The sequence below is a fragment of the Podarcis tiliguerta genome (assembly GCF_965153285.1).
Source record: "Podarcis tiliguerta genome assembly, chromosome: 4".
NCBI lineage: Eukaryota > Metazoa > Chordata > Lepidosauria > Squamata > Lacertidae > Podarcis > Podarcis tiliguerta.
In genome coordinates, this window is record NC_139537.1 from 63,676,672 (window position 1) to 63,690,490 (window position 13,819).

The following is a 13,819-nucleotide window of genomic DNA, read 5'->3' on the forward strand; positions in this document are numbered from 1 at the left end:
GTGAAGCTTAACTGATAAATTACAAATTAGCAGGATGCAGAGGCCAGATGGCAGCCACCCAATATATTTTAAGAAATATGAATTTTAACAGTAATGTGCATATTACTAAAATTAGCCTTTTTCCTGGAGAATTGGAGGGTAGCCAGTTTTTAGAAGGGCATCAGAATGTTTTACATGTCAGTCTGGCTTCTTTTCCTGGAAACCTGTTAGAAAGTAGGGCAATTTAATGAAATAATTTTAATCAACTAATCATCTTAGTCAATTAATTGATATGCTGGTTGAATATTCATGTTTGCATGAACAACACAATATTTTTGAAGCAAAAAGTATATTTCTTGCAGGTAGAATCTCATAAGAAGCATTGCCTGCTGGGAGAAAGAGAGAGTGAGAAACATGGGATTGAGTCAGTATTTACAAGGTATTTGAAATGTTTTAAAATAACAATGTCTGAATTTTTTAAAAAGCTGCAGTTCGATTAGTCATAGCAACTTTTTAGTTCATTAAAAGTTGGAAAGCTTATTAAAATATTAAAATGGCAGAAATGCTTCAGAGTTGGTAGAAAATAGAAAGTTCCCTTAAACCAAGGCAGACCACCCATCTAGCTCAGTATTAGACAGTAACTCTCCAGACTTTCAGATGAAATTATTTCCTAGTCCTACTGGCAGATGCTCTACTGATAAACAACTGTCCTCACATCATAGTTAATACCTGACATACAATGGCATTGAGTATCAGTAGCTGATACACAGTGGTATTGAAAAAGGTTGTTTTCACGGAACACTGTACACCCTCATATATGCCAAAGAAATTCTGGGTGCCTTTCACATAATCCCTGCACATTGCAAAGGAATCTGGGACATATTGGAGGGTGCACACTTAGTTTGCACAGGGCTATCTTGACCCTAGTTGCGTGCAGGTGTTTTAAGGGAATGCAGAACAGAATGGCTGGGGGAAGAAACAACAACAGCAGCAGCAACAACAACCCACCCTTCACCCTAAGGCCCCAGGGCAGGTTATAACATTAAAACATTAAAATGGGGAAGTTGGACAATTTCAAAAAAAACCTGTCTATTCTGGAATTTGGTATTTCTGATTTGAAGGAAAACGTACACAGCTTGGCTCAACAAGCAAAAAAATTAGCAAACCCGGCTCAAGAAACGGAATTAACTCAACAAGGATAGATATCTGAGAAGAATATGGATCAAACAGAACAGGCTCTGTCTTTGCAAGAGAAACCGTCTGTGGAAATTACAGTAATAGAGCCTCAAATTGATGGACAAAAAATGGACTATGAGAGTAAAGAGCTTAAAGGACAGATTTGGAAAAGTAGTGCCACATTTGGACTGAGTGATTCAGGTTGGATAAGGTACATTTTGGAGAATGGCACTTTGAGAAAGTTTGAAGAAGTGAAATTTAGTAACTTTAAAGAGAGTGTGGAGCAAGCTTTGGACAATTTTCTAGTCTACAAAAGGAATTATAGAGTTTGGGCAAGCTTGTCCAAGAAGGTTAAAGGAGACGTTGAGGGGAAAGTGTCTTGGGACTTAATTTTAGGCTCGAAAAAGACTCTGCAGACAGGCCAGGAAGATGATTTAAAGGCCTCGGATATAAAGACAACCTGGCTGATTGATTGACTTTATGGATTGGAAAGACTTTAAAAATTGTAAAAAGGACTGGCAGTACCCGAAACCGGGGGGAAGAGATGGTGGGATAAATTGGAAATTTTTAAGTAAAATTAAATGTAACATGGTTTGAATAAGTATTTTTGGGGGATGATGGAAGGAATCTATTTGGTTTCAGGGATTAAGATAAGGAAGAGGAAACATTAGGATATAAAGGCATATTATTATAGGGTTTAAGATTAGAAGATTTAAGGTTCATTTTCTTTTTCTATTATTATTTCTCTTTTTAAAAGGGGTAAAAGTAAATAAGTGAAAAAGCAGTAAAAGCTGGATGGAATTTGCCGACTAGATTAAAAACTGGTATACAGGGAGGGAGGTGGGAGGAGGTCGAGGAAACAAGTCAAAAAAGAAGAAATTTGAAACTTTGTGCTGTTTGGATGTTTTTGTGTTTGTTTTTTGGGAAAGGGGGAGGAGGGTCTCTTTTTGGGGGGGTTTTTTATTTCTTTTCTTTTTTACTATTTTTTCCCTTCTTTCTCTTTTTCTTGTGGAGTTGTTTTTGTTTGGTGTTATGTTATTGGAAAATCAATAAATATTATTTTTTAAAAAACAAAACATTAAAATGGGGAAGTGGACCTGAATAGGTTATTCATTTTGTACTAAGCACAGCCTTTTCTGTTTGAGAGACCCTGTATAATCTTGCTGGGCTTTTTTTGTCTGCTTCAAACTATAAAAACATGATGGAAGCCAAGCTTGCAGCAAAGCATGATACATGATTACCGTTTTGACTTGGAGAAACAAAACTTGTGTAGGTCTGATCTGAGGGATGCCACCTCAGTGCTGTTATTTTGGATTATATGACCTTAAGTCCCAGCTAGACCTACATTTCTAGGTTTCCATGCGACGCTCCTTCCCACAACTGCCATGAATACTTAACATTGTCCAGATTCATGTGCTGTAGCAGTTGGCAGAAGTATAAACAGTGATGATTGATGAGGCTTCAAGAACTTGCAGGTGTTTGAAGGCACAGGTCCAGCTTTGACATACTCCTTAGGCATGGTGTGACTGGGCTGGAAAATCTAAACTGGAATGCGTTATGCCAAAGGCTGCCAAGAAATTTACCACACTGTATGGTCCTGGGCTAAGGAGTGAGGAGGAGTCAGAGGACACGGGTAAAAAGCAGGAGAGATTAAGGATCTATAATAAGAATGCAGGTCGTATGACGTCGGGGAAGAGGGAACAAATGTAGGAAATAAACCACTTGAGGGTGTGTTGGCAGAAACGTATGTAGATGAGAACCATGAAGATGGAAACCCTTCACTGTTTACTTCATGGTTATAAGAGATCTAAGAATAGCACTAATGAGAATTTTCCTTGTTTGCTAGATAATTAAATTGATAAGAGCCAACATCCTAGAGGTTTTTTTTTTAAGGGTTGTATTAATTAATGCTTTTCATCTCATTATGCCCTAGTTTCTGTAGAGCATATTGCATCTTATTTTGCATCCTTATAAGCCCTCCTGGTTTATAAAACAGCGAGCGGTGTAGATTTACCCTACTTTATGGTTTAATGAAGCATCTCATCAGGATTAATCGAATACTGCCAAAATAATTCAATGAGCACATACTATGCACTTTTGGGAGAAAATGTCAAGGACATTTGTAAGGGCTGTTGCTTGAGAGATTCAGAGCAACATCAGCGAAGGACTCTCCAAAGGCATGAAGGGCAGATGGGCAATCTGCAACCTGTGTGTAATTCAAATATGTGCAATCAGTTAACTCCAGTACATTTGGCAAGATTAATTTATGCAGACATGATATAAGGCAGCACCCTGAGCTGGTGACAGAGCTGAATTTATTTGTCATCTCAGGAGCCCACTATGGAGATGTGGCCATTCTGGTTTTATCATAGTCATTTATTTAAGCCGGTGGACATGGCAAATGATTTGATTTGATTCACTGCAAGGACTTGTGCTGACTGTCATGACACATTAACCCCTGGGGTGGGGAGGGGAGATTGCCACAGTTGGCTACCACCAGGGGGGATGGATAAAACTGATTTAGTTCGCATTTAAAGGCACACTTACCAAACTCACACTCTGCAAAGAAATGTGCAAAATGAAACACAGACATCCTTCAAAATTTGCACTTCTCCACATTTCACAATGCCAAGCAATGTGTATAAAAGTGTGAATACTAGGATAAAGTGTGCATAAAATGCATATACATTTGTGAAAGTAACAGACAAAAACACATTAGGGGAAATTATTTGCAAAAATGTGGACATTAGACATAAGTGCACTAAAAGGTGTATATCAGGAGAAATGCTGATGAGCTTTCATGAGGACTTTAAAAAGGTAAATTAATGCAGAAATGTGGGGAACTGATGTTAAGATTGTAAAGAGAGAGAGAGAGACTCAGAAATCATCATCATCATCATCATCATCTGGCTGTTTTTCTCCAGCCACTCTCAGCGGCTTCCAACAAAACACTAAAATACAATAACCTATTGAACATTACAAGCTTCCCTAAACAGGGCTGCCTTCAGATGTCTTCTAAAAGTTTGGTAGTTATTTTTCTCTTTGACATCTGAAGGGAGGGCGTTCCACAGGGCAGGCGCCACTACCAAGAAGGCCCTCTGCCTGGTTCCCTGTAACTTGGCTTCTCGCAGCGAGGGAACCACCAGAAGGCCCTCGGCGCTGAACCTCAGTGCCTGGGCAGAAACTGTCAGATTCACCCATCCCTTACAATTAACAGTACAATCATATACATGGCAATTCCAAAATATGTCCTATTGAGTTCAGGTGGGCTTTTTACTAGATTTGGAAGGAGTCACTAGAGCCACACTCAGGCTAGATGACAGGTAAAGTAAGGCTATCTAGGCTAGGAGTAGCAGTCCAAGGGGTCCAGGCAGAGCTGGCCCACCCATGAGGCAAGGTGAGGTGACTAACGCAGGTGGCAGGCTGCACAGGGGCAGCAGATACAGCCACCAAATAATGCATCACCTGCTTCATGTCTCAGAAGCTCTCCCCTGTTGGTGAATAGGAGGTGCTGTTGGTTTCCCCCCTAGGATCAGGACAAGGAATTCAGAGCCGCAGAGAAGCAACAAAGTTGTCCCAATGGGTAGGCATAACCACCCACCAAGCTTTTAAAGGTGGGGCAAAGTGAGCTTACTTGCAAGACTCTTGTGCCTTGCAAGGCGGTTGGGTATGCAGGTCCTCACTTCATTGGGAATAATGAATCTGTTCCCAGTGATGGGAGCACTGCCAAGTCCTGGATGACCAGGTTGTGCCCTCACCTTCTGACCCCAGTTTCTCCACCCCAGCAGGTGGTGGACACCTTCCTCAGTTTCCATTGCTGTGCTTCTCTCCCCAGGAAGGAAGGGGTCCTGCTTCCCCATGCAAAGAAGCCATATCCTGGGAGAAGGAAGTGACTGCCTCCTCCAGCCTCTGTTACCTGGTCTTAGACCCCTGCTACCACTCTCCAGTTTCCCCTCTTCTTTCATCTCTGCCTTCCACTCCACTCCTAAGCTCAGCAACACTTCAGAACACATGACACCTTCAACATTATGTGAATGGAGTAGCTGTCACCCAAACATTCCAGTAGCTTGCAGGACCGAGTGTGTCTTTCCACATATATAACCCTGGTATATGTCCGATAAGAAGAGCAATGGCAGGAAAGAACAGGGGGAACAAATAACTATTGCCTAATATTGTTGTCAGGGATTGTCTCTAGAAAGGCCTAGCTGGTCTGGGCTGCATGCCAATTTGATTTGGTTGCCTAGAGGTCACCCACAGTGGCATGGTAAACAGGAGATCACTCCTTCATCAGAGACACTGTGGGAATTAACAACAATGCCCAGTCTCCAAAGTGCCTAGGACCAAATGGACCATTTAAGGAGTGGAATTACCATTAGCAGACCTCTATATTTATGAGTCAGAGCAGACACAAGCCAACAGCTGAATGAACAGTTCTGGATCGTAGCTCTCTGAGCTATAAACCTCTACAGTTCTGCATAATCCTTCCATAATGACTTCGTGTTGTGTTGAAAGGGAGTGAAAGTGTTCGTCCATTGAGCGTGAAGGCAATGCTTCCTGAAGCCTCTTTCAGTCAGCCTCGGTGTCTCCAAGAAGCAAATTGCTGGCGCAAGTTGATGTATGCCCGGAAACTCCTGTCTACTGCTTCCTGAGTGCTGATTGTTTCTGGTTAATTGTTGGACTTTGCGCTGACTGTGAAGTGAACAGCTCCTGCTGATGAAATCACTGCTTAGGACTTAGGTGATTTCAACCGAAACCTCTTGCCAGTTTAGAACAAAACTGAAGCACTTTCCAGACAAAGCTGTTGATGGGGAGTTGGGCAACTCACAAAGGGGTGAAAGTTTGGCTTATTTTTGGACAAGATTGAACTTCCTTTGAAAGAAGCAGGTTTGCAGTTTAGGAGTGTTCCTAGCATTGGTGTTGTTTCTTAAGCAGTGACTGTGACCAAGAAGTGGGAGGTCCTCACCCACTCCTACCTCAGTGCAACTGCCTTTCTACGTTGCATAAGACTTAACTTGCTGTTGCTGAGTTCTGTCAACTTGGGTGCAACTTTCCATTTCCCTGAAGAAATCACACTTGGCTCATCTGATAACTGTCAGCCTACTCTTTCTGTACTCTGTGCAGAGGTTTGTTTTCTGGTTTTTTAATCACACAGATGCTTTCCAGTGATCATGACATAAATTAAGCAAGGATTTGCGGGTTTCCCAGATGGAGTGTTCATTTATTTGCAACGTTGGCCATAATTTTATCATTTTTCTAAGTGCAATATACAAGAAGTGTGTTCTCTCGTATCTTGAAATTAGTTCCTGTGGGGTGGGAGACCACTTTCTACTGATTAAGTGCTCTGTCCTTTTGAAATAAAAATTTCTGCTGAATACATAGAACAGCCAAGCACATTTAAGTGTGCTGCTCCCATTATAATTAATTACATAATTAAATATAATGAGAGTTGAACATGGAAATCTCCCGAAAACAACTCAATAAGGCTAATCCTTAAATCTATTTCTTTATTAAATGAACAATTATTTTGCAAGGGAAACAAATGTCTTTGTTGAAATAGCAGATATGTTTACAAGTGGAGTCAGCAGGAGCAGACTGCATAAATAAGCAATTACAATGTTTTTAGCCCATGAAAACAAGAGCCCACAAATTACTTCACCTTTCCCCCCTCTGTTCCTCAGGCAATAATATTTTTTTCCTCCTAATTGCTTAACAAAATGTATTCCTGTTCCATACAATTAGAGCAGTAAGAGAATACAAAGTGGATTATTTGCTGATTGCTGAGGTTTAAAAGTCAAATCAGTGCTCAGCCTGCAAGGAAATGCTTTGCACAACCAGACATTTTTGCCATTTGTGTTTCTCACCAGAATGAGAATGAAGGTATCTGAGCTTGCTGCAAAGAATGGTGGCTAAAAAGAGAGAAAGGGGGAGAGAAATCCAGTAGATTTTATTTCTGAAACATGAAACAAATAAAATAAGAAACTGGGAAATAAAACAATCAGATCTTACAAACAAGAACCCCAAATGTGCAGACCCACAAAGAACAAAGTTGTGGGTTATTTTGCGCGTGTTTTCTTTTGTTATATCATTTTAATCATACATTAAAGACAACATTTTTAAGCAGATCAGCCACACTCCTAGTAGTAACACCTACATGGGAGTAAATCCCCATTGAACTTCTGGAACTTACTTCTGCGTAGACATGTACAATGACTAAATATTGATTAGGCTGACACAGACTATTTTTTTAGGAAATAATTTATGATAATGTATCATTTTCCAAGCATCATAAGAACACATGGAGGTAGGAATCACATGCACCAGAACTCCATGTGGAGTGACTAACCTGTAGCCCTCCAGATGGTGTCAAACAACTCCCATCAGTTCCAGCCAGCACAGCCAGTGGGCAAGGATGATGTGGGATGGTGCCCAACAACATCTGGGAGGCTGCATGTTCACTGACCTTGATCCAGAATATTTCACAATGCAAAGGGATTTTCTGCAGCAGTTCTTCAGGAGACAAGTCAAACTGGAAAGGGCTTCCCCTGAAGACAGAAAGTCTGAAAACACCAAGATGTATTACCGACACCAAAACAAAGTCTAAAAGTGGTTTTAAAAGTAAAGATGGAATCTTTAGAGTTGAAATAAATGAGTTAGAGTTTTTTAAATATAATTTTTCTGCTTTGAATGTTCCTTTTTTGATATGAAATGGTATGATTTAGGGGTCAGATCATGGATTAAATGTGGATTGCTTAAGGGTACTCTCCCCTTGGTCTTCTGCAATTTGGAGAATTATCCACAATGCTCCCATCATTGGAGAGATAATAATGCACAGTTCATGGACAAGTTCCATTGGGTTGTGTGGGGTGGGTGTGTGTAGGAGCCAAACTATAGCACAAAGATGCTGTTCCTCCACCTCCATCCATACATTAAACAAGAAGACGAATTTGACACAGTCTAGAGAAGGATGCGGAAGATAGTAAAGATGCTGCGATATTCAGCTAGCAAACCTGGAGCCAACATAAATAGTACAGCTTCATTCTTCTTAAATTCAAAAAGAGGGAGCATCTGATGAAGCCTGGCTGCTGCTGTGAATAGAAAAGATGATCTCAGCCTCATCAAAGAATGTCTGCATGTATGATTCACTTCCAGGCGAGTCTCTGCCTTTGCCAGAAGGGCATGGACCATGGCACTGAGGTAATTAAAGCCTAAGTAAATAGCCCAAACCTGCCACAGTAGTGCAAGGTTATGACCAGATACAGAGGAGAGCCGCAGTAACTAATTGTGTACTTAACAAAATTAATTGAAACAGAAACCATTATTAGACTGGTACAATGAAAGCAGCTTGCCCTTGTTCTGGGAAAAACTTTGACATGTCATTACCCTGATCTTTTACTTTCTATTTACTTGACTTGCGTCTGGAATCTGCTAGGTATGTTCACTACAGTTTCAAGTTTTCAAATTGTGGTTTTATTTATTTGTTTATTAAAACATTTCTACCCCCCCCCATATAACATCACTGCCTTCACTTTATTACAGTCAACAGACCAGAAATAAATGTACCACACAGTACCCTGTATAAATACAGAATAGTGTAATAAATACAGAATAGGATAAATACAGAAAAGTGTAATAATAGTAACAGCTGGTCAGCTATATACAAAATAACAAATAACCTCAAGGTAATCCGCTGGAAATATTCCTTCTAGTCTTCTTATTCTCAGCAATAGATATGTGACCTCTTTCAATGACACTCATGGGATTTTAACATAAACCATACTGTTGAAAAACCAAAACTTTAAAGAGAAAATCTCCAACAGCTTAGTGAAAATCAGTGTCGGGGGTGGAGCAGACATAGCTGTCAGTTTCCAAAGGATTTTTGACACATCTGTACCTGGCAGGTAAATACATTTCAGTTGTCCTTTGAAAACTGACAGGCAAATGTGTTTCAATTTGCCTTTGAAAACCGGCTGCTATATCGACTACATCCCAGTACTGCTTTTCATTATGCCGCTTGCCTTATGCTCTTTTCCTGCCATTATTTAGACCAGTAGGAAGGAAGATATACTCTGATGTGCTCTGGGTGGGGCTGCCTTTGGACAATGTATGGAAACTTCAGCATGTCCAAGATGCCACGGCCAAATTGCTGACCAGAGCCAGTTCCAGGAGGAACAGAAGCACCTTGTTACAACAATTCCATTGGCTACTTGGCTACTTCTGGGCATAATTCACAGTGTCCTTATACAGTTTGGGTCTAGACTGTTTGAAGGACTGTATCTCCCTGTATGAGCCTGGCTAGTCTGAGATCTGGAGTGGTCTTCCTCTCAGTCCCACCACCGTTAACAGGCACGTTTGGTGATAGCACAAGAAAGGGTTTCCTCAGCGGCTGTTCCCAGATTATGAAACTCATTTCCATGGGAAGCTAGACTGGCACTCTCTTTCTCTGCTTTCCTTTGCCAACAGGCAAAGACTTGTTTGTTCCAATAGGCCTTTGGACACTAACTGGTTGTTATGGCAGCGTCCTTTGAGGGAGGCATGTTCTGCTTTTAAATGATTTTATGTGTAATCAATGCTATTTTTTAATAGTTTCATGTTTAATTTATTTTTGATATTTATATTTATTGTGTTTTAGTTGTATCTGTTTTAATTTATATTGTGAGGCGCCTTAGGTCCTTCATTGGTAGGAAGGCAGGTTACTTTAAAAGGTTAATCAACTTTTCTCAGAAGACAGTTCCAGGAGGGGAGAGTACTGTTGGGCTGAGGTCTTCCTTGAGGGTGTCCCACAGGCAACCTCCTTGCTACTGTGACAACAGGATGATGGTCCAGGTGGCCCTGATCCTGCAGAGCTCTTCTTATGTTCCATAGCATTGGACTCCATTGGAAAAGTCCTTATCTAAGATATCTTATCTTGTCTTGTTTTTACTAAGCCAGACCACTATCAGTTCTGTCCACATTATTGTGCTTGATCAGTTGCTGAAAGCCAAGTGGCTGCTTGACAACTGAATGCAAACAGATTGCGTATAAATGATTGCAATGCATTGCATACTTGGTCTAACAACCGGTAACATGGTTATTTGACCTATTATGACTTCCTTTGCTGCAAGATGCTGTTCATTTACATAAATAGATGAGCAGATGGTAGATAGTCTATATGCGTTTACAACACTTGTTGCTCCCAAGCACGTGCAGTCCCTTCACAAGTACACATCTTTTAAGCTTGGGAAACCTGTTCTCGAGCCAAAAACCCAAATTGAAGGCATCTTTGATTTAATGTTTGCATTTCCGCCCCCTCCCTGCCCTCCACTTGGGCCACTCACACAAATTGGTTCCTGGAATGATTTCATAGAAGCTGTTTGTCTTTTAATCCCCCCCCCCAAAAAAAAATCAACAGCTTACAGGGCATTCAGAATAACAAATACTTGTTTGCTTTCTATGCAGAATACAATATTTCCAAAGCACCATCATAATGCATCTAATAGTAGACAGACAGAAAATACTTGCTGATGAGCATGTATCATAATAATCAATTTATGCTTCAAGAAATAAAGACACAGTTTCGGCACCCAGAGTTTATACATAAGCACAATTGCAGTAGATGCTCTTGAGTGTTAATGATATCTCTGAGCAGTCAGCTTTAGAACAAAATGATATATAAACCCATTGTAAAACTGTTATACTTCAACAGAAAAGAAAAAGCACAATTGTTTAGAATGACAACAAGATTATCACCCATACATATTCAGGCCAAAATGTAGAACATAACGCAGTGTATGAACCACCACAGCAATTTGCTTAATGGTCCATCTGGGAAAGAGCAATGATTCTGCACAGCGTTCTGACTCTACAATGGCTAACTGGATGCCTCAATCAAGTTCAGCTGGTGGGTCGAGATTGTAATAGCATCCTCTGTCAGTCCTTAGAATCTGGAAGTTGGAGAAGTATTGCCCATGAAGGTGAACATACTGGAAACCCACTGAGTCAGCCTCCCCAAATCTACACTATCCAAACTCTAACCAACTCAAACAGTGAGTGCTGACTGATTGAAGCCAGAAGAAGAAGAGAAGGAAGAAGAAGTCATCAGTATCCTTGGGTGAATCCTGCAGAAGTACAAAAACTTCACTTTAAAAGGATGCAACTCACTGATCTCCAAAACAGCCAAACAAGGACTAAGCATTCTTAGTGGCCTCCAGGACACAGAATGCTGACTGCTGGTTGGAAATGAAACTCAGGAGGCCTGGATGGGTGAGTGGGCATTATTGTCTCTTACAGTTTATAGCACACCAGAGGAAAGCATGGCTAGGTTTGCATTATGCAGACCAGGCGCAGGCTAAGGTTCACTGTCAGTATCTTTAAATGGAGCTTGAGCAACACTTACTGTTCCATAGAATGTTAACTGTTCAATTCATGAAGTAATGGAATCCCCCCTTAGTCTGGAGGCTGAAGTCAAGCAACATTGACAGCATACTTCTCACAATATGGAAAGAAGGGTCATGATTTTTATTTTTGTATGTCATTGGCATATGACAAATGGATTTGCCCTGCCAAATCAAGAATGAAAAATAAGAGAATCTTGTTTTATAGAACTAGGTTGCTGGTCAGAACTGGAGATATTTCAATCAACCAAATTATTATGCCAGCTATAAATTTCTATTTTGGGGGAAATGAGTTGCTAAACTAAATATTGTGGAATTCAAAACCAGCAGTACTTTCTGATCCATAAACTTTGATTATGGAAATAAACTCTCTGCATTATGGAAGTCTAATGGTAGTTTCTTTTGGTTTCTTTTTTTAAGGACAAATACTAGATTTTAACACAACACAGTTTGTTTCCCTCCCCCCAGCCATGCCCACCTGTCACTTACCTGATGTCACCTGTTTCCTAAAACCTAGGTAAAAGCCATTGCTGCAAAGGAGCAATCAGATTCTTTAATGTGTGCTCCTGACTGTTCCTTGGCAGTGAGCCTTGTATTCGGGGCTGTTTAAATTAAGCACCAAATGCAAAGCCCACTATAATTAGTTCTACCTGAGCGTTCTCAGTTGGAGCGTCCAAGAGGAACCGATCATTGCTGTAAACAGCAGGCCTTGCACTTGGCTCTGAACTTAAACAGAGCTGAATGCAAGTTTCATTGCAAAGAAACAAATGTGTGAAGCTTAGCATTCATATGAAGTCAGCTGATTGACAGGTGGGTGGAACTACTCACGTTTCAGAAGGGGCCCATGGATAGGTGGCCACTTTTTGATCTGGCACACCAAAGAAAAGTGGAGCCCCATCCATGTAGGAACAGCTGTACTGTAAAGTAAATCCTAATGCTTGTGATGGAATTTTCCATGATCTACCTGCTTCTACCTGCATGTCCAGTCTCAGAGAAAAGCTTTTGGGGACTATCTGTTTACATCCTGGTACTTTAGGTGCAGGCTGCTGCAAGACACCACTTGATCCCTAGTTCTGTTAACAGCTATATTGCAGTAGTCATCAGCAGATTTGGGGCACATAGTTATCACTATGCTGATGGTGTGGAGCTCTATTTCTCTGTTAAATCTGGTTCAGAAGATGCTGTGCCTGAATGCAGTGAGGGTCCATAAATGGAAAATGAACTTTGCTACGAGAAAGGCACTGTGGGTGAGTGGCTCCCAAGTCCAGGTACTAGGGATTTTGTTCTACAGTTATTTTGGGGTTGCATTCCTCCTGAAGGAGCAGGGTCCACCATTTAGGGGTGCTGTTGAGCCATCTTTGTCCATGGAGACCCAGCTGCCAATTTCCCCCTCCCCATCTTCATTTGAAAGAAACGTCCAAGGAAGGCAGGGTGAGAACCTTTGCCCAGTCTGAGAAAAACAGAGAAACCAATGCACCTCATTTGAATACTCCAGACCAATTTGCAGCCCCCTGAAGCTGCAGGCAGTAAAACAAAGGAGAAAAATCTGCCCAAAGATTTCTCACATAGCTCCAGAATTTTTAGATTGCAAATGCCATGGATGTTGTAGTTTGGGCGGGGGGTGGGGTGGTGGCTCTGGGTTGCAGAAAGCTGTCATGTGCCGTGGGCAAACTCCAGCAGGAATCTGATATTTCGTTATCTTGTTTCATTTCAATAATAAATGTGTAGGAGAGATAATTTTTGTTGGATGGAAGCTGGGATGCAGAAACCAGGAAAAGTGATAAAAGATTTTCATTTCTCTTGGTGGAAACTTACTGGTTAAGATTCACACCTTTATTTATTTAGCTATTCCACTTCTAAAGTGTTCCATTACAAAGACCAGGTAAGAAGAACATCACAATCAGTTCACATTTCCCTCAAGAACATTGCTTGGCGCTGTTGCCTTTTAGGTCTCGAGTTACATCTGCTTTATTCTATCTGTAATAGTTGTTTTATTGCTCTTCTCTGTCTGTGTCTCCCCTAATCTGAATTTTATAGGTTTATTTGTTTGCTAACATATGGGAGAGAAAAACATTGGATTGGATTGTTGCTGCATTTTCCTCTTGCCCGTTCTCCAAGGAACATGTGGTGCCACACATAGTTTTCTGGGCTGCGCACCCACATGCCATTTTATTTGTCCAACAACCTTGTCAAATAGGCTAGGCTGCAGTGTGATTGACCCCAGGCCACTCCATCAGCTTTCTAGCTAAGTGTGACCCATGACCATCCAGAGGGCAGAATTTCTGCTTTTGATT

The 13,819-nt window shown here is 41.0% G+C and overlaps 1 protein-coding gene across 1 annotated transcript in view; it reads left to right on the forward strand.

Moving 5' to 3' along the window:
- The first annotated feature begins 1,581 nt into the window (after positions 1-1,581).
- Positions 1,582-13,819, forward strand: part of ACE2 (angiotensin converting enzyme 2) — a 174,988-nt gene continuing 162,750 nt past the window's right edge. The window contains exon 1 of the mRNA XM_083438964.1: positions 1,582-1,586. Within this exon, the coding sequence (XP_083295090.1) occupies positions 1,585-1,586 (2 nt within the window). The 5' untranslated portion in view covers positions 1,582-1,584. The remainder of the gene's footprint in view (positions 1,587-13,819) is intronic.